This window comes from Letharia lupina (assembly GCF_014066315.1).
Source record: "Letharia lupina isolate WasteWater1 chromosome Unknown contig_8, whole genome shotgun sequence".
Lineage (NCBI taxonomy): Eukaryota > Fungi > Ascomycota > Lecanoromycetes > Lecanorales > Parmeliaceae > Letharia > Letharia lupina.
The window spans coordinates 1,471,963-1,497,490 of NW_023502977.1; the positions used below are offsets into that span (position 1 = coordinate 1,471,963).

General features: G+C 51.5%; 7 protein-coding genes across 7 annotated transcripts; 3 read left to right on the forward strand and 4 right to left on the reverse strand.

Moving 5' to 3' along the window:
* Positions 1-1,868: 1,868 nt before the first annotated feature.
* HO133_010265 (uncharacterized protein) lies at positions 1,869-5,176 on the reverse strand (the record flags this gene model as incomplete). Its single annotated transcript, XM_037301120.1, has 6 exons — positions 1,869-2,820; positions 2,870-4,127; positions 4,187-4,484; positions 4,535-4,932; positions 4,989-5,098; positions 5,151-5,176. The coding sequence occupies 6 exons, from the start codon at positions 5,174-5,176 to the stop codon at positions 1,869-1,871; spliced, it is 3,042 nt and encodes a 1,013-aa protein (XP_037153937.1).
* Positions 5,177-5,598: 422 nt separating this feature from the next.
* Positions 5,599-6,830, forward strand: HO133_010266 (uncharacterized protein; the record flags this gene model as incomplete). Its single annotated transcript, XM_037301121.1, has 2 exons — positions 5,599-5,725; positions 5,785-6,830. 2 exons carry the CDS (start codon positions 5,599-5,601, stop codon positions 6,828-6,830), a joined length of 1,173 nt encoding a protein of 390 aa, XP_037153938.1.
* A 264-nt stretch (positions 6,831-7,094) lies between these two features.
* Positions 7,095-8,153, forward strand: HO133_010267 (uncharacterized protein; the record flags this gene model as incomplete). Its single annotated transcript, XM_037301122.1, has 3 exons — positions 7,095-7,230; positions 7,283-7,918; positions 7,978-8,153. 3 exons carry the CDS (start codon positions 7,095-7,097, stop codon positions 8,151-8,153), a joined length of 948 nt encoding a protein of 315 aa, XP_037153939.1.
* Positions 8,154-8,818: 665 nt separating this feature from the next.
* On the reverse strand, positions 8,819-9,754 carry HO133_010268 (uncharacterized protein; the record flags this gene model as incomplete). Its single annotated transcript, XM_037301123.1, has 1 exon — positions 8,819-9,754. One exon carries the CDS (start codon positions 9,752-9,754, stop codon positions 8,819-8,821), a length of 936 nt encoding a protein of 311 aa, XP_037153940.1.
* Positions 9,755-12,253: 2,499 nt separating this feature from the next.
* HO133_010269 (uncharacterized protein) lies at positions 12,254-16,212 on the reverse strand (the record flags this gene model as incomplete). Its single annotated transcript, XM_037301124.1, has 6 exons — positions 12,254-13,104; positions 13,169-13,473; positions 13,559-14,500; positions 14,551-15,325; positions 15,377-15,916; positions 16,065-16,212. 6 exons carry the CDS (start codon positions 16,210-16,212, stop codon positions 12,254-12,256), a joined length of 3,561 nt encoding a protein of 1,186 aa, XP_037153941.1.
* Positions 16,213-22,251: 6,039 nt separating this feature from the next.
* Positions 22,252-24,445, reverse strand: HO133_010270 (uncharacterized protein; the record flags this gene model as incomplete). Its single annotated transcript, XM_037301125.1, has 4 exons — positions 22,252-22,792; positions 22,857-23,219; positions 23,271-23,905; positions 23,960-24,445. 4 exons carry the CDS (start codon positions 24,443-24,445, stop codon positions 22,252-22,254), a joined length of 2,025 nt encoding a protein of 674 aa, XP_037153942.1.
* Positions 24,446-24,622: 177 nt separating this feature from the next.
* Positions 24,623-24,904, forward strand: HO133_010271 (uncharacterized protein; the record flags this gene model as incomplete). Its single annotated transcript, XM_037301126.1, has 2 exons — positions 24,623-24,724; positions 24,809-24,904. The coding sequence occupies 2 exons, from the start codon at positions 24,623-24,625 to the stop codon at positions 24,902-24,904; spliced, it is 198 nt and encodes a 65-aa protein (XP_037153943.1).
* Positions 24,905-25,528: the final 624 nt, after the last annotated feature.

Here is a 25,528-nt window from a genome sequence, read left to right on the forward strand (position 1 = left end):
ACCGATGGAAGCCTACCCGGGATAGGGGCTTCAAGACGATCACACGCCGTAATTTGTACAAGAAATGCTACATTTACCCATGGATTCATCTTGCGATCATCTCTGGGAGTCTTTCACTCATTTTGAATCGGTCGATCTATTGTGCCGGACGGTTTCGTGCCCGTAACAGCGTTCTCGAAAGTCAATGGCATTACTGGTCTCTGGCGCCCAGATCGCCCCCAAAGTCCAAAAAGTTTCCCAGGTCCTTGGCCTCGGATTTTCTCTGGCTTGCTCCGCCAATTTCGGCGTTTATGACGCACCATGCGAACAGTGATCCATGTCCTCTAGGAGCTCATTGTGTACCCGGATTGGAAATTGTTCGTGGGGCTGCCCGTTGCGCAGCTTTCCAATCTTTTAGCATCGTGGTCCATGACCACAGAGCAGGTTTGCTTGAGTGGCCTAGCCTATGTATGATGGGGTGTTGATGTCTATCTTTTCCCCTATCACCTTGCATACTGCGCGAGACCAAACTATGTATACTGGGCATTGGAATTCTTATCGTCGATTTGATACATCTCACTTGCAGCAACTCGTTGGGAAGTTTTGGCTGCAAACAACAGATCTGGCAAGAATACACTCGTCATGACCAAAACCATCTGTGCGGTCCAATCACTGGATTCTAGATCTTGCAACAGGCGTGCACATGCTAATCGGCCCCCACGCAAAACTCTCCAGGTGCTCAATGCGACGTTCCGGATCATCGCGGGTTGGGACAAATTAGGCGCTTTCTCAGACCTCTGAAGACCCTGCGAACGAAAGATCTCCAGTGCAGACTGCATGCAGCAACACCACATAAGCGGTGCGCCTCGGGACCTCTTTCCCTGTAAGCCTGCTTGGCATATGCGTGACCATGTCACCATCGTTCCTCTAATTCCAATCTTCCAGTGCCACTGCACCGGTTCCAAAAGCCATCAACGCTCAACCATTCACCGGGAATCTTGCAAATTCTCCATTCGTCCATCCAGCAAAGACCCAATCGTCCACCGAAGCCACGCACTTGGAATCCTTTCTACCCCCTTTTTCCCTTCCTCCGTCCAAGCAAAAGTCCCAAAGTCTATCTGAGCCATGTCCTCGAAATCCTTGTTACCCCCTCCCTCTATTGTTCCCCCATCCAGCAAAGTCCCAAAGTCTATCGGAGCCATGTACTCGGATTCGTACACCACTCCACCGAGAATCCCGGCTCCCGATCCACCTCTCACTCCCTTTACGATCTCTGGATTTACCCCCCCCCCCCCACCATGTGCTGCCAAAGGCCAGATTGCAATCCACAGATTCCTGCGAATCTCCCAAGCTCGCACCAAGCATCTCGTAGATGGGATCTCTTCGCTTTGAACGCGAGAGACGTGTCGGTCGTCTGTATCTCACCGCTCGTGTGACTCGCAAAATGAAGTCTGGGTGTGTGTGGGTAAGATTATCACGTGCAAATCTCACAGCTTTTTTTTCAAACACGGTTTTTTGTTTTTACTATTTGCCCGTTCTATGTATGTCTGCTTACAGCAGAGCGGGCGGCAGTTTGAGCGGAGTAGAGTAGAGATACAACTTTTCAGCCACACGGACATCTCTATTCTGCTTCGATTGTAATAATGATGTTCTTGTGCTCCGCCGGCCAAAGTCCCCCTTTGCTGACACGATATTTCCCCCCTCCCCCCCCTAGATTTCCCCTGTACAGCCGAGCCAAGGTGTACGCCAAGCTCGAGCGATACCAATCTGCTCCTATGGTGATGGTAGTTCCTATGACAGAGACCGCCTACGCCCACGAATACCGCCAACCTGCCCCCCCTTGCCTTGCCCTTCTCCTGCTGTACCCTGACCCCGACTTCCCGCACCCATCACCGATACCGCAGAGCCTCCCGCTCGGTTTCCCCCTTCATGAGCGTAGTCTCTTCATCCTCGTACTTGTAGCTCATCCTCCTCCCCGGGCCCGCAGCCTTCCCGTTGACCCTCCCACTTCCCGCCGCGCTCCCGCCCCCAATCTGCCCCACCATCGCCCTCGCCTTCCGCTGCTCCTCTCTGGCCACCCTCTCCGCATTCCTCGCCTCGCGCTCTCGGGCGTGCTGGTCTATCTTCGGTCCTTTGGGGGGTGACTTCGGCTTTTCGGTCTCCACATCCAGAGGCTTGTGCTTTTCCTTTTCCTTTTCCTGGGCGGGCCCTTTGGGAGGTCTATCGTGGTTGGATCTTGGATCTTTGTTTTCACGCTTGCTGGGTTTGGAGGAACGGTGACCGTTTTCCTTCTCTTCGGGCACGTCTTCGTGCTCGCGGCGAGAGCGCTTCCGTTCCCGGTGATGGTCTTCGTGCTCTTCGTCATCGGAACGCCGCTTGCGCAATGATTGGAAGGGGTCATCGTGCTTTTTGGTATGGCCATTAGCGTTGGTGTTAGTGCTGGGTATGGTGCGTCTGCTGGCGCCGTTGATAGTGATCTCTGGGGACTTTGATCGCTTCCTGTTGCTTCGATGGTCCTTGTCATCGTCTCTGCTTTTATCATGGTGGGATCGGTGCGAGCGGTGACTGCTTCGCTCTGTGTCCTTTTCTTTGTCGTGATCACGACGGCTTCGATGCGAGGCTCGCTTAGTCGATGAATCGGCTGATGCGACTCTTGTGCGTGAATCTTTGGATTCCTTGGTCTCGCCGTTCTCGTCCTCGTGCTTCCGAGAATGACGACGGTGGCGCTCTCGTCGCTTCTCATGCTCGCTGTCGCTTGAGGGGCTGGTGGAGCGGTGGCGATGATGTCGGTGGTGGGAGGATTGATGCTTGGTGGGGGAACGTGAGCGTTCACGGGATGGGCTGGGTTCGGTGTCAGTAAACGCATTTTGTAATCACAAGAGCCGCATACCTTTTAGTTGCTGTGGAACTGTTAGGTCCACTTTGCGCGACAACAGAAGCGCGGCCAACTATGGAGAATCCTTTAATACCAGTGTTTGGTTGGCCCTGTCTGAAGGCCTTGGGGCCCTTGGGCGCACCTTCGACGCCAAGACCCTTGGGCGCACTAGGAGGAGCGACAGCCTTTACTATTGGTGGAGTGACACGAGGAAAGCCGTTATGAAGAGGGTACCCAGAGCCTCGGCCACGCGATCCACCACGATAGTCCGGACTCCCATAGAAGCCACGGCCAGCACCACGGCCCCGTGGACTCGTGTCTAGTGGTTGGTCGGCATGGAAAGCTGAGGGACCTGTGGGAATCATAGGGCTAGGTGGAGGCATCATCGTGGGCGGAACAGAGGCGCTGGTATTGACAGCAGGTACCTCTGGCTTTGAAACTTCATCGGATACGAAGGCTGGTATAGCTTCGGGCTTCTCTTCTTTCGTTTCCGGCACTGTCTCAGGCTGGGTCTCTTCTGGGGCCTCTGTCTTGGCGACCGCTTGTTCCGCTGGCGGTTCTACTTGTTCCTCCTTGATAGATAGATCTGGAGGCTTCTCAGCGTTTTCATCTGCATCGCCAGGGTCAAGCTCTTTGTTGAGCTGCTCTTCAGCCGTAAGCCCGATGGCATTCTCCTCTGGCCTAGCGTCCTGCTGGCTTCCAGTAGTGCCCTGATCCTGTTGCTGTTGCGCTGGCTGATCTTGTTGTGGGCCATAAGTTGGGGAACCTCTCCGCGTGACTTGTGGTGGTACTTGCTGATGGAACGATTCGTGGTTAGTCTGGTTCTGATTTGGATTACCTTGAGAAAAATTCTGACTGTAGCCTCCGCGACCGCGTCCTGCATTTGTGTATCCACGACCTCGGCCACGACCGCGATTTTGGAAGCCTTGGCCATGGTGACCGTGATGGAAATCATTATTGGGATATTGATGTTGATGCATCTGGTTGAAGTTTCCTTGATGCGGTGGCACATTATATCCACCATATCCAGTATTAGCTCCAAAGTCACCACCGCCCATTCCTGCCTGACCAGCATAAGCATTTTGATTGAATTTATCTTGGCCTGCGTTCCATGCTGCGGGTTGCCCGTTGAATCCTCCTCCGAACGCTCCTTGTCCAGCATTATTGAAGCCCATGCCCATGTTCATGCCATTCATACCCATGCCTTGCCCGCTGAAGCCGCCGTACATACCCTGCGACATGGTCATAGGATCCATGCCCATGCCTGGCATACCTAGTATTTCGTGGTTAGCGATCTGTATTAAAGCTGATGTCCTTGTCACAGTTGCTCACCCATCATGTTGGGAAATGCGCCAATCATAGGGTTGGGCATTCCGAATTGCATCATTTGGTTAAAGTCTCCCACCCCATTGAAGCCCATATTGGGAAAGCCACCATTGGTACCATCGAAACCGAAGCCGCCAATATTCATCCCCTGCACATTGTTTTGTGCCCATTGCTCATTCTGACCCATAGACTGCTGCTGCTGCTGCTCCATTTGCTTTTCGTTATCATCTGTCTTTTCCTGACCAACGCTACCGTCACCAGCCGTTTGCGTGGATGCTCGTCTAGAAATCTCGGCACCAGGTGACTGAAATAGGTCAGCGACGAGTGCTCTCCAATGTGAATAAATGGCGTTACCTCAATAGAATCCTGTGGAATGTCTTTCTGGGCCTCAGTAGGTATGGCTGACCCCTCAGTCTTCGAGCCTGCACGTTCCTGGGACTGGGGGGGCTGGGACACATCGCGAGAGCCTTGCTTGGCGTCGCTACTGTCTGTTACTGCAGATGTGAGAGGCGGCGCCGAAGTCTCGGGTGGTTGTGGAGCTGGTGTCTGATCTGGTAATAGCGTAGCAGGAGTGGCCGGTGTAGCAGACACTTTCTCCACAGCTTCTTTCTTCCTAGCCGTTTCACGCTCCATAACCTTCTTCTTGAGGAAAACTTTGATTGTAGTTCGCAGTGCTTTGTTTGGCCGACAATCGTCGGGCACCATAGGCTCATGCAAGCATACTGGACAAGCTACAGGGAGCGAAGCCTGACCTGATGTCGATGTTAGCGTTACCAGACGGTCGATGAGTGTCGCATGAGCTACTTACAGTCTTCGCATATTGACTGATCACAGCACGGCAGGCGGAACGCGTTGTTGGCAAGCTTGTTGCAAGCTGCGCAGCGAAGCTTGACCGGTATGTCATCCATGGTCAGTGACCTGGTATGTCGGTCAGCTAGCTGCTAAATTCATGTATTTTAGCTCCACTCACGCAGCGATCTCTGCAGGTGTGGTCATAATGGTGGTGAGCTCTTGAGAGCAAGGTGGGGATGAGGAGGTCGTGTGTTGGTCAGTGCCGGTTTCACTATTGCCGCTCAGTCGGCCGAGTTGCTGTGCTGGGAAAATGGTAAAGGGGGTGGAGATGATGACATGGCGAGAAGAAGAGGCAGAGATCAGGGTAAGATGGCGAGAAACAACGCAAGGATGGGTGAGGGTTCACATGTGTTGATTCTCGTCCGGGTCTCTGTCTGAAGTCCGCAAAAATGGGGGAGCCTTGGCAGACTAGTGTGCTTTGGGCTTAAAACAATTTCCTTCAAATGTTGACACACCCTGGGCTGTCTCTTTCAAAAGCCTCTACATTGTTCCTTCATCTTGTCTTACACTCTTTGTTTGTATGCTGATGATGCTCCTATGTTTGTAACACTGACAGTCTGGAGGCAATGATTCTTGATCAGATCTCCTATCTAGATTGCCTTGTTTTCCTCTTCTTCCTTACGCCACAGTTGCTCCTGCGTGTCAGCGTCTTTGAACTTCTCGTCTGTGTAGTCCAAGCATTACCATTCTTCCGTGAGGACCTCTGTTAAGACAGCTTCTGTTCATCTGCCTACTTGCTGACAAAGAGCTAGTTATTCAACTGCCATATGAATTCATCGAAGAAAGATATTTTACTCCAAAAAGGAGCAGATCACCCTTCGTCAAGCAAGCTTCACCGTTTCAAGATATTGTAATTCGCATTGTACGATATGCTTTCGCTCACTTTTCTACCAAGATTGGCAGAGTCTTTTTCTCCAAGCCAGTCGCCCTACCATTTCTTCGGTTTCGCATGCTTAGGCGAGGCTATCTAAAATCGCCCATAACCTGGCTCGAGATCGACCTCAAGGATACTCATGGTGTCTGGATCATCGTAGATCCATACGACAAGCCTGACATTGTCATCTATCATTGTCACGGTGGTGGATTTTCTATGGGATCCTGCTACTTTTACCTCGAATTCCTCATAGCCTGGGTCAGTCTGCTCAAGGAGGCTGGCTTTCGGAACCCTGCCATATTCTCTCTCGAGTATACCCTAGTACCAGATGCCGTGTATCCAGCTCAGCTCGAGCAGACCATCACTGGCTACGAATACGTTCGCAAGATTGTCCGAGACCCTTCTCGCATCTGTGTTGGTGGGGACTCCGCGGGTGCAACATTGATTTTGAGTCTGTTGCTACACATCGCCAGACAACCGGATTATGAAAACCGGAGACCAGGCTATGCTGCTCTGATCTCCCCATGGACAACTCTCTTCAGCACGCAGAACCGGAACACGGCCAGTGATTTCCTTGATGCGAATCGGCTCCACATGTATGGACGCCAGTACGCGGGGTCAGACGAGAACTTGGATGATCCATTGGTATCTCCAGGGGTCTGCAATGATTGTACATGGTGGGCAAAAGCATCGCCGTCCAACGGATACTGTATTCTATACGGGTCTGAAGAGGTGTTCGGCCCAGACCTACGTGATCTTATTGCTCTGTGGCGGAAGAGTGGATGCGCTGTCAGTGTACGAGAGGATGGAGCAGTTCATGCATGGCCCGTTGCTTCAATGTTTCTCTGCGATACGCAGGCTGAGAGGCAGAAGGGGCTAAGGGACCTTGTGAAGATGATCAAACAAGCCATAAAGATACAATAGACTCCATTATACTTCTAGCACTGGCAGAAATCCCAGTCTCTTCTCGTGAAATTCTGCATTCCGCTTGGCAGGAAGCTGCACCCTTATCTTTGCCCGCTTATCGCCGTTGTAGCCGGTTTCTGGCACTGCACCGGATATTAGCGGCTCCAACAACAAGCCTTCCAGCCACTCCTTGTGCAAGCCATTGAATCTCCCAAACACGCCCACGAGCTCTTTTGCGCTCCTCCCCAGCTCTATCAAGCTTCAATTCCGCAAAGCAGCACAATGGCAACCGAAAAAGCGGCCACAAAGATGCCCGGGCGTAGCGAGAAGGGCAAAGGCGGCATCGAGCTCTACTCACCCACCTACTTCGGTGCTTGCGCGTTGGGAGGAATCATATCCTGTGGTCCTACTCACACATGTCAGTACTCTATGGTGACTGCATCCACCGCGCCACACTAACGCACTCGCAGCCGTCACACCCCTCGACCTAGTAAAATGCCGCCGCCAAGTCGACTCCAAAATCTACTCCTCTAACGTCAGCGCCTGGCGCACCATCTACAAAGCCGAAGGCCTCCGCGGCGTCTTCTTCGGCTGGTCTCCCACCGCCGTTGGCTACTCGTTCCAAGGTGCGGGCAAATATGGATTCTATGAAGTATTCAAATACACCTACGGCGACAAGTTGTTCCCGAATGCCAACAAAACAGTCGTCTATCTCGCGGCGTCAGCATCCGCAGAATTCCTTGCGGATCTCGCGTTGTGTCCGTTTGAGGCGATCAAAGTTCGGATGCAAACGAGCATTCCTCCCTTCGCCAGCACGCTGCGGGAAGGATGGGGCAAGGTGACGGCGAAGGAGGGCACTGGAGGGCTATACAAGGGTCTCTACCCGCTTTGGGGCCGGCAAATCCCATACACGATGGTGAAATTTGCGACCTTTGAGACGACGGTCAATTACATCTACGCTACGCTGGGGAAGCCAAAGGAGACCTACAACTCCCTGCAACAGACTGGAGTGAGTTTCTTGGGTGGGTATATTGCGGGTATTGGATGTGCGGTCATCAGTCACCCGGCGGATGTCATGGTTAGCAAGTTGAACGCTGATAGGCAAGGTATGTATCCTTTTCCTATATATCAACGAGAGACAACGGTGGGCTGACCTATGTCGTAGCCGGCGAGGGCGCTGGGAAAGCCATGTCGAGGATCTACGGCAATATCGGATTCAAAGGTCTCTGGAACGGTCTGCCAGTCAGGATTGCTATGATTGGTACTCTGACCGCGTTCCAATGGTTGATCTATGACAGTTTCAAGGTCGTCTTGGGGCTGCCTACGACCGGAGGTCATTAAGAAGGTCCGAGAACATTGAACAGTGACTGTTCATGAGCAAAAAACCTTTGACCGTAAAGCAAGACTGAGCAGTCATTCACGAGGGCATGCTTGAGTAGTCGGAATTTATCTCTTTCCTGAGATGCCGACGGCGGTCAAATAGTGTTGCACCACGATTCAGCCGCAGATGTACATAGCATTTTCATGTAGCAAACAAGCTGTGGTTCTTCAAGATTTCAGTCTTCTGCCCTTCATGATGCTCTCTCGCATCTTGGAAAGTCTGTAAAATCGAGTGGGGTGTGTCTCTACTTCTCACATGGAGAGTGAATAATTGGCTGTTCTAGAGGCTTCGACCTTGACACTGACAATCTTTGGGGTCATGTTTTTGTTTCATCCTGTCTTTTTATCTTTCTATCCATCTAAAAAGGGGATTATTATGTTGAGACTTTTGAGTAGCGTGCCGTCCTTCGGTCTATTCCTCGATCCCTAGAAAATGATATCGCTAGGTAAAAAAAATACCTCAACACACCGTTCAAGTGAAGTCCTCGGATGAGTCCTCATCGCCATCGTTAAATCCATCCTCGAATTCACCAAAACCCGTCATCCCCATGCTCAAACGCACTCTGAAATTCATCCACATACCCAGTCATAATCCCACACTGGCTCTCCGCCCTCTTCTGCTGCGCCTACGGCAACCACTCCTGAATCACCTTCATTCGGTTCTTACTCGTCGGATGCGTACTCAAGATTTGTGGCGGCGCATACTGCTCTTCTTTCGCCATACGCTCCCAAACTCCTACGGCGACGCTAGGATCGTAGCACGCCTGCGCCATCATTAGAAGTCCGATGTAATCCGCTTCTGATTCCATCTTCCGGGAGCCTGGCCGCTCGAGCGCGACGTCCAGTATGAATCCGGAGTCTTGGACTGATATGTCGAGAATCCAAGTGAGTAGTAGCGCGAAAGGGATTAGGAAGGCCATTTGGCTCATCTTTTCGCAGGTGTGATGAGCGACGTTGTGCGCTATTTCGTGACCTAGGACGGCTGCTAGGCCGTCTTCACCGGCGCAGATGGGGAGTATGCCGCTGAAGACGAAGACTTTGCCTCCGGGCAAGACAAACGCGTTCTTCTCCTCTGGGTCATCTATGACCTTTACATCCCACTTCTGCCTTTCCAGTCCAGCGGCTGGTATCAGTCTTCCTAGCACCTTATTTACCATCCTCGAGTGAGGGTGATCGGGCGGTAGAATGTCTTGTCCATACTGTTGGATCACCCTTCGATATCCTGACTCGCCCACACTTTCTTCCCGGGCTGTTGATATACAGTTGAAGCGCCGCCGACCAGATACGGGGACTTGCTCAAGATTGTAATAGTAGAATCCTCCTGAGCTGAGGCCCACGGCACCGACGCCATAGCGGAAATTAGGGGATGTTCTCCACAGGCTGTAGAGGATCTGGATGTTTCCGAAGCGGTTGTACTGTGTGCGTTGGGGGCCCCTTTGGGAAGCTAGACGTACGGAGGTTCTGGGGAGGAGACTGTGGTGAAGGGGGGTGGATGGAGAAGCTCTTATGATCTTAGGCGACCAGAGGTGAGAGAAGGAGCTTGGCCATAGCCGGGGAGGCATTTGTGAAGGCTAGGCGGAATGGAGGTGGAGAGTCAATTGCGGTGGAGAGGGATAATGAAGGAGTAAACGGCAAAACCATGGTTATCAGATCGCCCCTTGCGTCGGTTTTGCCAACGACAAAGCAAAGTACTACATGATCAATAAAGTACCGTAGCAATCCTCTACGTCTGATCACTCTAAGCAAGCAGGCTCTGGTGAAAGGCTTTTGGTTTCCGCCAGGGCAGGCCACTCGGCCCCTAAAGCTCTGCGCTAGAGTCCCCTGAATTCTGTCACCGAAGCCTAAAGTAAATTTCCAGGACACAGTCGCTACTCATGTCACGGCACCACGCAATTTCCGCTACGTTTTACTCACTGTGTTCGAGGGGACTAACTTCCTCCTGCGAATCTTCTGCACATAGCTTAGAGCTGCTGGTAGAAGGAAGATTTAATGGATACGAAACCTAGTCACAAAGTTCGTATGAACGAACGCCTACCAGCGTCTTCCATCAATATTATACAGAAGAAAGAAAACTCCTCCATATCGCTCCTTTCGTCTGATTTCATGACAACAAATCGAAGCGCCGTCCATACTATGTCCATAATATGCAAGTGGCTTGCAATACCTCGAGACGGTGCTTGCAGAGTTTTCCCTCTCGAGATTGCTACTTCCACGCATCAACCACGCTCGAATCTCGTGGCCATTCACCTCGCGGATGAAACGAATTCACTGCATACAATGGGCAACAGCCCGTTCATCGAGTGATCCAGAGCACTGCTGTCATGAGCAAAGGTTAATCGATTCGCGGAAAGCCAGATTTGGGGCGTTTAATTGCAAAGTCTTCCTATGTACTGGTATACTTCGTCGTAACGTCAATGCTACCAATGATGGGACGCCTCTAACCTTGTAGCAATATCTACAAGGAAACGTTTTTGGCTTTGACCTGGCTTCCCTCGTGGCCTTCTCGTATTCTGTGTTTCATGCTCGAGCATCTAATGGCGCTCCTATCGAGTCCCAGTAGAGACATACCAACACTGCTTCCTATCTAGCATATGGAAAGCAGAATCACAAGCTGGTAGCCAATTGAATCTATCTGTCAAAAGATGGGTGCTTCTCCACACTCCCAAAGACTTCTCCTAAGACGAAGTGGTCTGCGAGAAAGTGAGACACTGGAAGCGCGATAAGGGACGTCGTTGAAGGCATTGAGCGCCGCCAGCTATCCTTTCGTCGTGGCTACCCTAAAGGACCAATTGTTTACGAGGTACAGACACTTCTCATCGACGGTGGTTGGGTCATCTGCAGCTTACACCTATTACCCATGCTACATTTCTTTCCGGATCAGTATAGGCCTGTGGAATGGGTCTGTCCGTGGCAGCTACCAGCATAGGCAAAATAAAAATTACACATTGGAGGCACAAGATGACGCTATCAAAATCCCTATGGCGCTTGCGATCCTGGAGGTAAACCCGGACCTCTCGTATGGTGACGGCATGGTCCACACTTGCACGGAACAAGCCAAAGGTCCAGACATTACACAATGGACTTCGGTAAGCCTGGAGCCCTGTCAATGCTTCGAAGGTTACACACAGGTCAAGCAGGAGTTGACATTGGATCCCAATGAAGACTTGTGGCACCGTCAAGTCGTGTGTAAATCCTGTTCTTGAATCATTTTGCATGTAGATTGAATGCCTCGTTTGAAGAAGAAACAGCGGCACTCCGGACGCGTTGGAGACGGGGTGCCGAAAAGGGGAGAAGATACCTGGGTCATTCCGCTGGCGCGCGGGGATGTTGCACTTATCGAAGAGGGAATTAGATGGATACTCCGTACAACACACAAATTCATAGTCGTCGAGCTGAGCGTCATCGCACCTCACACTTTTACGACCCCGGAGTTTTCAAACGAGGCCAAAAGCCCATTTACTGATTAACCATATCTATGCAAGGCAAAGTATGTCCACGCCCACAGAGTGTCCTCCCCCCTTTGCTTTTTACCAATGAATACCACGCCGCCTCCGCCTCCGGATTCCTTCAGCACCACTCTTTTCTCCTCCCGCTGGACCTTCTTACCAATATCACGTCGCCTCGGCCTTCTAGATCCTTCTTCGTCACCACTAGTGTTGCGTGAGATCACCGCAACAGGGTATCAAAAAGCCACGCAAGGACTCGCAAGTAGCTATGCCCGCCTGCAGAAATGTAGATAGAACAAACGTCAGAAAAAAATAGGTACTGTGTAGTAGTATGTGGTAAGAAAGCCGTCATAAAGCCGTCATAGATCTTCGCCTGCGCCCTCCTCCGCCGCCCGGGCTTTTTCTGAATACGTTATCAAATGAGACTCTATTGTCGAAGCCGTTGGAGATAATTTGTCGAAGGAAAAATAGATGGTAGAAGGAATGTTGTTGCTCATCATCCCGAAATCATATATCCAGAAGTCATATCTCATCGGTATGGCGGCGCTCACTCTTCTCGGGAGAGGCGGTATGAGCAGCGTTGCAGGGAACGTGGCATCGATTCCTGATCGCTCATCAGGCCTCCTCCATTAACGCCTCATCTCCCGCATCTCTCCACTCCCTCGAATGCTTCGTCAACCTCTTTACACCGGCTATCCGTCCTGCCCACAGGCTCTCAGACGGTGTTCGGAATGTGTATCCCCTTTGTGAAGCGATGACACCAATCGCCTGCAGGACAGCTTTCCTTGAATCCCGACCAAAGACAGCGGGGTGATTTATCCATTCGAGTGATGCTTCTAGTTCCGTATCGAGAGCATTCAGGGTGATGGCATCGATGGCGGAGGCATGGCCACCCATGCCGTTCTCGTCTGAGGCGGGTGAGGATTGTCGCTCAGGTGTTGTCGCACCGTCACCCTGCACGCTGGGAGGTGCACTGGGAGGTTTGCCGTTTCCTGCTTGAGGAATTGGCGGAAGACCTCCTTTTCCTAGCCCTTTCATAATGGTTCGGGTCTCCTTCAAGAGATGATGAGCACGGTCATGCTGTCCTCGGGTGACTAGGGTCAATGCTCTGCTAAGCATGTCCGAGGTCAAAAGTTCCATTCTGCGCTGCACAATACTAGGATGAGGTGGTATTGGCGGTGTTGCAGGCCTACCCGTGTTCTTCGCCCTAGGATTCGCAGGCAGCATCGTAATCGCAAGTAAAGACGGCCGTGACGGGTGCGTCAGAGTGCCATCGCGCAGGATATCTCCATATGTCAAGTCAGCTTGGATGAGCGGAACCTCCTCCACACTCAGGGTCCTCTGCTCATCACTGTCGAATGGCCCGCCTAGTGCTTCGAGGCCGGACACGATACTCTCCCACGGATCCTGTGGTAGGTGCTCTTGAGAGGAATTGTCTGGCGCGATGACGAGTTGCACGAGAATATCTACAGTCGAATGGTCAGAAAGCCATGTCTCACCAGCAGGAATTCCCCCCAATTAGAGTCTTACCTCTCTTGTCTCCGAATCTCAAATCTCCTAGTGCGGCTTCAGCGTCCTTTCCAGTGGCGCGCTTGGTGATCTGTAGAGCACCCGAAATTTTGACGAATTTTGCGGGGGAACCTTCAGGCAAGCGCAACTTCAGTTTGACGTTTTGATGAGAGGTCGTCTGCAGGGCCCCTAAGCATCCGGCAACGCACTCCCGGAGCATCATCCAATCTTTGACATAGGTATATGATGCTTTGGTACGTGTGGATAACTCGATCATCGTATCCGGCTTGTGGGTCAAACCAAGGCCAAAAGAGTGGATAGCGACCCTGGTAGACAGACGTTAGCACCCACGTCGCGCAAATTTCCCGCATGGCAACATCCGAGCGCGTGAGGGGTAGAAGACAAACTTACTTTGCAGCCTCTGCTCTGGATACGACAAAATCCACGCTCTCCGCATCGGACGTGGACGAGTCGCTGATGAGTAAGATCGTTGCAATGGGGTTGTTGGCTTTGCGTTGCATAAGTAAGTCCATGGCGACATTCGCGCCTTCAACAACGTCGGCCCGTAGACTTTTCTGCCCAACAGGCCGGATCGAGTTGAGAATTTTGGTCCAGCCACCCCATGCCTTTGTGGTCATACCCACAAGCGGTACACCGCCTCCACTCGAGCCAAATGTAACCAAGCCCATTCTATCTCTTTCACCAAGGTTTTGGACAAGGAACTTGAGCGCATCGCGTAGTAGCGTAATTTTGAGCCCCTGCATAGATGATGAGACGGGGATGACCACAACGATGTCAAGAGGCACGTGTATGGACGACGGCCTGCGCGTGTCCTGCATTGGTCTGCCCATGCCCGAAGTAGTGTACTCTGTTGGTGCGGTGTTAACCGACTTTGGCCCACCGTACGAGGAGTTCACTGACGACGCACGCTTGGTCTTCATCGTCCTGTAATCATCGTCGTCGGTGCCCGAGTTTTCCGGCTCGTATTCGTTGCTTTGCCTAGGGTGGTCGTTGTTCAGATCGAGAAGCGAGCGTTTCCAATGTTCGACTTGAGTCCGGGTCTGGAACTGAAGGTGAAACTGCTGTAGGTCTTGAACTGACAGACTAAGGGTTAGAACTGGCTCGTCGGGACTCGACTCCACATGCTTCAGGTGCTTCTTGATGAGGATCGATCCCTTGAGGGTACATCTTGTGAGCTTGCGTTTCGAATTCCCTTCCGCGTACTGTGGCGGCGCCCCCTTCTTCTCTTTCACGCAGATAAGCATTTCAGCAAAGAGAAAGCATTCGAGCTCTTGCCACGACTGGCGGTCCTTGCCAACTCGTACTGTGCCGTAGAGACGTAGCTTTCCAAACCTGTGAGATGTTAGATATAGATTGCAAGGAACTGAAGAGTAGCTGCGTGCCTTGAGAAGTCCAGCCCGTGCCAGTTGTCTACGCGAACACGCAAATCCTCGGTGATCTCCTCAAGGACCTCGGGAGATTCAGATCCCCAGTCTGCTTGTTGGCTCTTGGCCGGGGATGCAGGCCGATTGCTGAAAGTAGCGCTGTCTTGTTGCATAGAGGGAAGAACAGGTGCACCTCGGAGATCCGCTGGATCTGGCCTCCATTTGCCTTCAGGAACCTCAATGGTGACCAAGCATGTTAGACTCTGTTGCTGCCTCGACCGGGTCAACGTAGGATACTCGCTCCTGACCGTCACCGTAGGCGCAGGTATTGGGTTCTTGATGATGCTTGCTCGCGGGCTGCTGAGTGCTGTTTCCATAGATTGGACATCGTAATCGTGCCTCCTGCCAGTATTGTTATTGTTGTTGTTGTTGTTGTGAGAATCGCCATATTCGCCGGAAGGATGGACACCGCCAGTGTTCGCACTTTCATTTCTGTTATGCTGTTGAGCCCGATTTTGACTCCCATATCTTTCAATCCTCTCCCTTTGTATGTCCCTATTCTGTCTTTCCTTTTCCCGCTCCATCTGTCGCGGATCTTGCGGCTGTGAACTTTCACGCTGGGTATTGCGATGGTTTGATCCGCGGCTGCTCGGTCTCTCGTGTCCTGTCTGAGGGTCCCAGGGTACCGGGGTGATGATCCGAGAGCTGTTGCCATTTCCGCTACCATTGCGTTGATGGTTGTCCCGCGCTTCATTATTTTGTGACACAGAGCGAACGATACTGCTCAGTTTCTCTGTGATTTGTTAGCGGAGGCGAGCCTGTGATTCGTTGATGGTGGCGTTACCTAAGTCAAGTACATTCCCGCCTCTGCTAGTGTCTAGGCCGAGCGGTGCGTTGCAGGTTGGACAGTATTGTGACTCAAACTCCTTGATGTACTCGTAGAAGCAAGCTTCATGAGAAACATGTCCGCAAGAGAACTGCAATATCCTTTCGCCCCGAAGTGTGTGTTCCAAAGGCTCCTCGCAGACTGCGCACTCACTTCCGATGAACGTTCTCTCTCGCCGGGTTCGTGATCTCTCAATCTCCAACATGCCCGCCATGGGGTGGCCCGACCGCCAGTTGAACGAGGTTGAGGTACCGTTACTGTATGCGGGATTTGGCTCGCGGGCTGTCTGTTGAGCAGCAATACGGTTGAGGAGGGTTTTTCTATTCTTTGGCTTTTTTGGCTCAGGTGGATGATAGACGGGTGGATAAGGGCGACCTGACGCAGAGTGAGTGGAGATGGCAGACTGCTGACGATTATATTGCGGCCGTGCAGGCTGGGTTGTATTGTGCGATTGCGCGGGGGTGTACGTTGGGCGGGTTACTGCTTGGGAAGAATTATCTAGAAGGCGAGGCGAGACCAGTCAGTTTTCACCAAGATGCGTAATCGACGGAGCGTTTTCCAGAACGAGTCAAAGTCTTAGACAGGAAGTGAGAGTAGGCCATTGTTGTATGTTTTGAGGGATAAAAGGTGCATGGTTGGTGCTTACTTCTTCGATTCACAGGTCGCTGACCGTCTTTTCTCGGCAGCAGACCCAGTTCCGAGAGGTTGACGACCTTTTGTTTTGCGGAGAAGGTAGAGCTGCCTTTGCGAAGGAACTGTGGTCGCTGTGTTTGGGAGTGTGGATCTGAAGACATAAAGGAGTAAACGCAAGGAGGGTTCTAATGATTGACTATAACCCAGAGTGGATCAAATCATGTGTTTGCGTTGCAGCAGCGCAAGAAGGTGACAGCACTGCAAAAGAAGGACGTTAATCTCATCTTACTTCCTAACAGTAACTGTTTGGGGGGGGAAAGCAGAGATGGCGTTGGAGCGTTTCGGGCAGAGTCCCAAGGAACTACGCCCTGTTCAAGTAGCAGCAGCTACCGCACCTGTCTAACTAGCAGCTCCTAGGCATTTAGGACTAAGGCTACGTAAGATGCTTTAAGTGCAGGGTAACGCTCTCTTGAGTTGCCTAGTCGGAGCCTTGGAGGTACTTAGAGTAGTACTTTAGGGTGTCTAGGGACCTCATGCAGGCCGCTACGGCCCTTCCTACAGCATGCTATCTATCCACCTGTGATAGGCTCAACTCATTCTTCACATGGTGCTTGACCTGCTCAAGTTGGCTGCCCCTAGTATTGAAGAGTGTTAGCGCATCAGAAAGCCATGCGACGCCAATATCATGGTGGGCGAACTTTAATGAGGGGGGCAGGGGAAGGCGAGGAAAGTCAGGACTTGGATCGCCAGGGATCTTTTAAGTGCTGAAGGATGCTGTCATTCAAGCCATTTGATTGGAGGATAAAGTTGACCTTCTCTTCCTTCATCCGCCAAACAGAGTGTGACGCTTGAAAGACGGAAGTTCAAGTACGGAGCACGGAAGCGAAGAGGTACGAGTGGGTAGGTATTCATGAAATGGGCGGGTCGTGCTAACAAAGGTACAAAGTCGGTCAATCCCGTTAATACGAAGAAGCTCTAGCATCGCAATCACCCGGGGTTACGGCTCGGGGAAATATACTCTGGGGATCTATCATTTCATGAGCCAATACCAGAGATTTGGTTCGCGATGATACTCTACAATTTATCTACTCTCCCAGCCTTCAAGACGCGACGTTGTCCAGCTCTCTCTCGGACAGTAGGGAGACTCTTGAAGAGCTGTGAGACTCTGAAACAGCTTAAACATTTGCCTTGCTTACCACACATGACTGCAAGTCTGCAATGCGACGAGGGTGCGCCACTTGCGGCACATTTTTGGCTGCCATGGCTGCCTCTTGCATCATCGCTGGCCGTGCCGGATTGTACTATCGTTGCGATTCGATACCAGGATGCTGGTTGGATGTGGAAACTAGTCCGGCAGTCCTCCGAATGGTCGACCATCCATTATTGTTCCGATGATGGTGGGGTGCCATCCCTCTACTACAGTATTGGATCTGCAGGTTCCTCCCTCTTCGTCCGAAATTGACGGTTCGGATCGTAATGCCATTTCGCGGAGAAAGCAAATTTGGTCCCGACTCACGACTCAAGACTGAAAGACTCAAGACTCAGAAATCAAAACTCACGGGCTGTCCACAAAAAATTTCTGAGACGGTATCGTCGTAAGTCTCAACGAGTCAGCAGACTGCTCTGCTGGCTGCTGACTCAGAATCATGCGTCTACCTTCGCCAAGGTCAGACATTCTGTGTCATCGGCCAATTCACGACAGCAGCATCCCATGGGCTTGCAGTGAATTATTCAGGCTGCCCGCAGGAGACTTTTACGCCATTGTGGGAAGAAGCGAATCCTTCATTCCTGCAGTTATGCAAGCCAGACAGCGTCTACTTTACAGAGTATGTGCCCGAGAGAGAATTATACTGGTTGCTGATATGCTGCATGGTAATCAGCAGCCATACAATCTCCTTGCTGGCCCATCCTGATCCCTGTGCTGCGGACGTACACTGCGTGTTGTTGCGACAAAATTCTGAGCATATGCACAGCATCGGAGCTGAAAATAAAATAGGGTGACAATGGTTGAATCATCATATTTACAGTGCTTACACGTGAGGAGGCAGTGCGCAAGATTCCGGCTCAACGGACAAACATCAGGCCAATGGAACAGGGTAGTTGATAGATACATGGAGAATACTTGCATCCTACGTACTTCCAATGACGGATGAGGCAGAGCTAGAAGGATGACTGAACCGAAATCAACAGTAAGCACGCCGTGGCATGATTCAAACTTCAACAACGGCGATAAGCGATTAAAAGGCCAGGCTTTGAGAGTCGTGCCTGCAAGGCGCCATGGTGTCGAGGTTCTCTCATCGATCTCACCCAAAGGATCAGCACGTCGCCAATTTCAGGAACGCCACGTGCGTTGCGTGCTCTTCCTCGTCATGTGAGGCATTAACAATGGAAGTCACTCTTTGCGCTCCACATTTGACTGGTTGTTGAAGTAAGTAGTCCGTAGTCTTCGGAGATCTGCTTGTTGATCAAATGCAGTCCCGGACGATCTCCCCAGTGTGCCACAGGCTATCGGGAGACTACCGACCGCGAAGCCGATCTTTTCCTTCTTCCTTTGTTCCCTTCCTCCCTCCATCACCACCTTCACGCAAGGAAAGTACTTGACTTCCAAAGGCACATGGTGTAGATGTAAAAAGCTTCAAATTGACCAAGAGAAAGATAGAGATTACCCAGAAACACCTTTGTAAACGACGAACAGTCTCAGATACAGTATCCAAAAGGTGGAAGAATTGGTCGTGATTTCTCCACCATCTGCTCAGCAAATACGAGTAGATGATCATTAACCATACCTTCCGCTACCCTAAAGGCCGAAGCCCCACCCGCAGCGTTCTGTCCCGGGCACCCGGAACTGCCTGGCAGGCTCTCACCACCCGTACTTCGCACTACGTACTGCCTTCTTCATTGGTCCTCTGTCCCGTGTCTCCTCTCACTCCTAAGTTGATCGCTTGCCAACAATTGCAATATTTTATATCACATTGCATATTAGAATAGAGAGGGTTTCACCCATCCTTCCCTGCACCCGCTCCTGCATACGAAAAGGCCTTCAATTTAACCCCACGGCCAGAACGCAGGGATGTCTGATTGGCCGGGGGAGCCCTTGCTGTCAAGCTACAAGGCGAGCTAATGTGCCTTTATCACGACGACAGCTGTCTGAGATACGAGGCGTAACGCGAAACACGAACTGCGACATCTGTCACAGAATCCCTCAACGCCTTTTGTCTTGGCTCCAGCTGTTGCAGATATCCCGCCATCTGGGTTATCGACGACGAAATCGGTTGTCGACAGTATTTGCTAATAGGCAAGGTCTACGCTTTGGTTCACCTTTTGTCCACCTCTTCCTTAGCCGAGTTGCTATCAGTAAGTACACAAGTCTTCGGTCTCCTATTTACCTCGCATTAGGCCTTTATGCGCCATTCAGTGCTGGGAAATTACATATAGAATGTAGAAATTGAATATCTTCGTAAAGGCAATTCCACCTCTTCCTTAGCCGAGTTGCTATCAGTAAGTACACAAGTCTTCGGTCTCCTATTTACCTCGCATTAGGCCTTTATGCGCCATTCAGTGCTGGGAAATGGTAAATATAGAATGTAGAAATTGAAATACCGCGTCATCCACGCGAAATTGTAAAGGATGCTATCAAGAGCCTTCGCATCCTTCATCAACAGATCCAACCGAGTGTGTGATACGTGATATTTGCCATCGTGCAAGGTTACAGGCATTTGACCCCCCAACAGCTCTTTTCTGAAATCGATAAGCTACCCCCAGAACCCCATCTCACCATCATGGAAGCCCTCGACCATCCATCAAAGCTTTCCAACCTATACCCGTTCACCGTCGACTCCACAATTCTGCCCCGCTTGAACAAAGTCTCGAGATCGATTTGCCGGGGTACGTATCTAGTCAGAGGTGAATCGCCAACACAGTTATGCCATCGCATTATCAGCCCGATCGTCCCATCCGATGAGTCTTGACGGGCTCAACCCTTTCGTGACTTGTCATTTCTCATCCGAAATGCATGGACGCAAAGCTGCGCCGACCTGTGGAAATCCTACAGGACATTGCCTGCGATAAAGAGCTCTGTGCTCAACATGCAAGGGACCCCTGTTTTCGGCCGGCGGAAAAGAACATGCGTTTTCAGCGCGCGTCACTGCGATTCCAGCTGTTTCACCAGCCGGGTATAGTCGATGAGATATCAACCTTCCGACCGGGATTGGGAAAAGCACTACCCCGAGAAACATCATCTCCGGATTCATTTCGAGCAGGTGCGGTCGGAGGGGTGCGAATTTGTATGTCCTCTGCTGGTCACCGTCCTGAAGTCGCTTCCCGGATTCCGAGCCTCGGAAGACGGTTCCATTTCGAATCCAGCATGCCGCACCTCGTGAGGACCGCCACTTCTCCGTGACGCCGTTGAAGGGCAAGTCTCTGTCTGCATTTGCTGCCACCGATATCCAGCGCTTCCAGGAATATGCGATTTCTAGGTTCCTCGAGGCGGATGATCAGGACTGGAAGTATTCCCTACCATACCGCAGTTTTCAGAACTCCTGACCGTGCGCGACGAAAAAGGTACACTCCTGGTCCAGCGGGGCGAGAAAAGTTTTCGGCATCGAGGTCTGCAAACACATGCTGGAATGCGACCCCGTTACTAGATGCGTTGGTGAATACGACTGCCCGACTCGTAGGGGATTGCTTCCGGGATGCAGAACGAGTCGCCCTCTGCAATGACGCCTGAGTAGGGAAAGGCTCTCACAGCTATGGCAGCGGTCACGGTTATGGTTAAGCAGTCTACCAATATATGGTCCTCGCCTCCCAGGCCTCTCCAGACGTCGGCTTTAGCAGTGTCCGAACGCTGTTGCAGAAGCCAGTCTACTCTTAGCAGCGGAGCAAGAGACCGGAAACATTCTCTGCGCTTCAGATGAGCGAAGGATAATGTCAACAGTCAAAAATGATTCGACGCTAAAGAGACGCTTAGTGGAGAACCGACCGTGTTTGGAAATAGACGGTAGCAGTTCTGACACTTCGAGGATGAGAGTATGTGAGCGCTGAAAGGGCATGGAGCAGCTATAATCGGTGAGGTCGAGTTCGTTTCATGGAGACAACTGGCTTCACATCATCCCCGAATGGAAGCAGAGATATCTTACATACCGAACCGAGCTAACGACAAGGAATCGAGCGGAGCCAGACAGGCAAGCGTGAAAGAGTGCGTGTTCGCATAATCTCCAACTATCGAAATCCGGCCGTGGAAGACATTGCCGTGGGTGCGTAATAAAATGTACCATCATCTTGGTTGATTTAAACATGTAGATCCGGTCCAGTTGAATCAAACCGAGCCCTCAGCTCAAGACCACCAACAACAAACCGACCGAACCCCTCCCATCCACCTCCCCTCGTCACCGGCACGAGCGACAAGACGAAAGAAAAAAGACCGCACGTAGCACCCCCGTGCCTAGCATCGCCATCGCGACTCGTGACCGTAACTTGACCAGGGCGCTGTGAGCCTCGTTCAACACGTACAGTACATCCGCAGGGGAAGCAGATGCCCACGCTTCACGAGGCAGGGGGCGCGGCTCCGGATCCATTTCCGGGGAGAGAGAGAAGCTGGCGCGTGTGCGGTGGGGAGGCGGCGGGGAGGGGAGGTGCCATGGCGTTGTCGCACGATATTGTGTAGCGTTTGTAGAGGGTAGGAGCGTACGGATCAGAGTGGGCGTAGTACTATACGTGTATGTATAACAGACAGTGTGGAAAAGAAAAAGATTTTTTAAAGAAAAGGCATCAATGGCCAAACGCGACCGAGGGTGTTGGGAAATGTTGGGCCGGCTGTGGGAGTTCGGCACGGGGGCTATACAAGCCTTTAGCTGTAGGGATAGAGTCCATGAATCGAGCACTGGAAATTGAATCAACGAGACACCCGTCAAATGTGATTTGGAGGACTTCCACCTCGTCAAATCTATACGGATGTAGAGTGACTACCCAAGGAGGTCCCGGGACGTGAGAACGATATGCATACCAAACCGCCTCCCCAAAAATGCTGCTCTGCGGGAACTCCAGAAGTAATGCCCATCACACTATCCGTATGCTTCCTCACATGATACTGTGCATGAGCTCTATGTTGTGACTTATGTGTGCATAGCCATCCAAAAGACCTATTCGTCGAATCCAACATCGTCATCGTTAGATCCGGCGCCATCCAAGAGCCATGTTCACTCTCAATCAGTCATTCCTTCACTCTCCTCTCCACCCGTGCTATAAGCATCGATCATCTCGCTCTTGTGGTCCTCGTCTTCCTCCACATCCGCCATGTCCTCGTCCACAATTGGTCCCACTGGCGTTTTTATTTCGACCGATCTTTCCCCAGCTTGTCCATCCCCGTCCTCGGGCGGTGGCGTGAAATCCCACACTTCCATTATAGTCCGCCCTGCTCTACTAGCCATCACAACACACCTTTCACTCTCGAATGCGACCCTCCACACAGCTTCTGCCGGTTGACTTAGCTCTCTGATCTGCCCTCCCGTCTTTGTGTCCCAGATCTTGACTCTGCCATCGCTGCCACCACTGACGATCCGTGCGTCGTCGAATTGGAGAGAAGTGACGCTATTGTCATGGGCCGCAAGACGGTGGATGGGAGCGTTGGTGATGAGTGACCAGACGCGAACAGATCCATCAGAGCCTCCTGTCACAAGTGTATTACCACGCATTTGAAGCTGACCAACCAAGGAAGTATGCCCTTGGAGAATTGCTTGACAGGTACTGTGTGGATCAATTAGTCAGTTACTGCATCCACAGGCCAAGATGGGGAGATCAGGTGTCATACCCGTCTTGCGGATTCCAGATCCTGACACTCGTGTCCAAGCTACCTGTCGCTATTCTGTGCCCGTCATAGGCAATGGCGTAGATCTGGCTGAAGTGGCCTTGCAAGGTACGTAGACATTGTCCAGTTGAAATGCTCCATATCTTTGCTGTAGTGTCGTAGCTTCCTGATACAACAAGATCTCCATGGATCTCCAAGCAGCGAACGCTAGCCTGATGGCCCATGAGAACGTTCGTGCATGCACCTGTAGTCAAGTCCCACACTCGTAGCGTAGTATCTCTCGAGCCAGAGATTGCTGTTCTCGCATCCGACATCTTGAGACAGCGAACAGTGGAAGTATGACCTCGTAAGGTGTGCACGCTCGCCCTGTGTAAGAGAGTCAGCGCTAGATCTGGCGACGCTCCCTGCTCGACATACCCAGTTGCCATGTTCCATACTCTGACATCTCGATCACATCCACCACTAACCAGTATATCTTCCCAAGGGACCATCGCCCAAACGCCCATCTGATGTCCTAGCAGGGTTCTTTGATGATCTCCCCTCGTGTTGAAGACATGAATCTTGGCATTGTCAAGGGCGACAACGATATATTTCTTTGTCAAATGCAAACTTGTGACTACGCCTTGATCAGGGTGGATGTGCCTCGCTGTCATGAGACCTCCTTTCCTCCATGCCGACTCCACCAAATATCTGTGCTTGAAGTGTGATCGGTGAGTGGTGTTTGGTCTTGGTTTCCTTTGCTTTCGAGAGCCTGTAGTAGGTACCGGGTCATAAGGAGTCGCGACAACTTCCGGATTCTCATCGATAGCAAGCATGTTGTCAAGTATACGACTGGGCGATGCTGAGCGCAAATGTTGACTGTAGAGTATTTGGCTGACGGACGCGGTCGAGTTGTTCATGCTTGAGCCGATCGAATCGCTGGACATCCTGCGGTATGCGTGTTTCTCGCACAACGTTTTCCAAGCTTGGTCGTCGCTCACAATCTCCCGCCACCTTCTTGAAACCTGCGAGGCACGAACGAAGGTTTTGGGGTCATCGACAAATTCGAGTATCTGTGACAGGTCAGCTAAAATGCCGTGTCAAACACATACCATCGACTGTCATACCCTAAAGCAGAGTTCGTTTGGCAAAGCCTTGAACGGATCCTTTTTCAGTCTCGGGCTGACAATCTGGTGCAAGAAGCTCAAGGTATGATTATCACACTCATCCACCAGTGATCTCAGCCAATTTTCCTTGGCCGTAATATCCAATCCTCTAAATGCATTTCTTGCTTCCTCCAGGATTGGATCCTCAACGTCATCCAGGGCAAGGTGCCAAGAAGTAGGTGATCTCTGATGTGGGGTTGGGCTCGGTGCAGGTGTTGGAGGGGAAGCAGGCGCGGAAGGCAAGAGAGGATTTGGTATGGCTTGTGGCATGGAGGAAGTGGTATTTGGCGTTAAGGGTGGTTTTGGATGGTTATACTGCATCGATTCTTTCTTTCGAGAGAGGCGGGCCCCAAGGGTCACTGGACCCGAAGAGCGTCTGGCATGCATAAACATATCGTGATCCGAGTCTGAGGCCATTCGGCCGTTGTTCCTGTACTTGAAGTCCATATCCCATAAAAGCTGACTTGTAGAGCGTGATCGTGCCCGAGATCGAGTGCTGATGTATGTGTATGGGCGTGACAGGTGATGCGGTGACTGTCTTGGTCTGCTGATGATGTCGCTCCGGAAAGATTGCCGTGTCTCAGAGGAGAGAACAATGAATCGAAAGCAACGAAGGTTCCAACAATGGAGTCTTTCACCTCTGATCCTCAATCCAAGTTCCTCAAGCTGATCGCTTTTGCAATCCTTGAGCAAGAAAGCCAAGGAAAGACGCAATCGCAGGCTGAGGTATGTAAGAAGGAAATGGTATGTTCAGGGACCAGGTACACGGTTTTATGGTACATCGGTACCTGGGTGGTATCTAGGTACAAGGAGCAAATGGGAGAGCTCATGCCCGAGGTTGTCCAGACTCCAGTCCCATATGCGCTTGGCGGGCGGAGTGTTCTGGCGGCTGTGAGGGAGGGATGAGGCGGCGTTCCTCGGGGAAATTGGAGGTTGCAGGGGGGGGGGGGGCTCGGTGGGGTTTTTCTAGGGCGTATCGCCTTCCTCTTCCGTCTCAGGTACCTGATGCAGAACTTCAATATTATTAATACTTCAGCTTTTCGGTAGAAGGCGTGTGCACCACTTCTCAAGCAAGCAAGAAAGAATAGAGCGGTCGGGGCCGAGAGAGCTCCCGAACTTCATAAAAGAGAAGAGAAAGCTGGTCAGAGTGCCCAGATGGGAACTCGCTTTATTCCAAATGGCCTCCACCAAAAGAGATCTGAACCTGTTGAATGGATATTAAAGAAGATCACAAACACTACTTTGAAAACGAACGCCACGGATAGTGGACGCTTTGAGATGAGGGCATTGTCACTTGCTGCAGTATCATGCGTTGACTGTGCTCAAGAAAACATAAGGTGCATTTGCAACGACGTGATGATTCGTATTTCAAGCCTCAAATGCTGTCGTGACTGCCGCCCCGGATCTTTGCGTGATGGCATCAGCTGGGGAAGAACCTGTTTTCCTTACCCAATATTGCTTCTCCGGCCTGCAGTAACACAATTGAGTTCTTAGCTTGTAGAGACTCAACGACCTATGCACAAATATTAC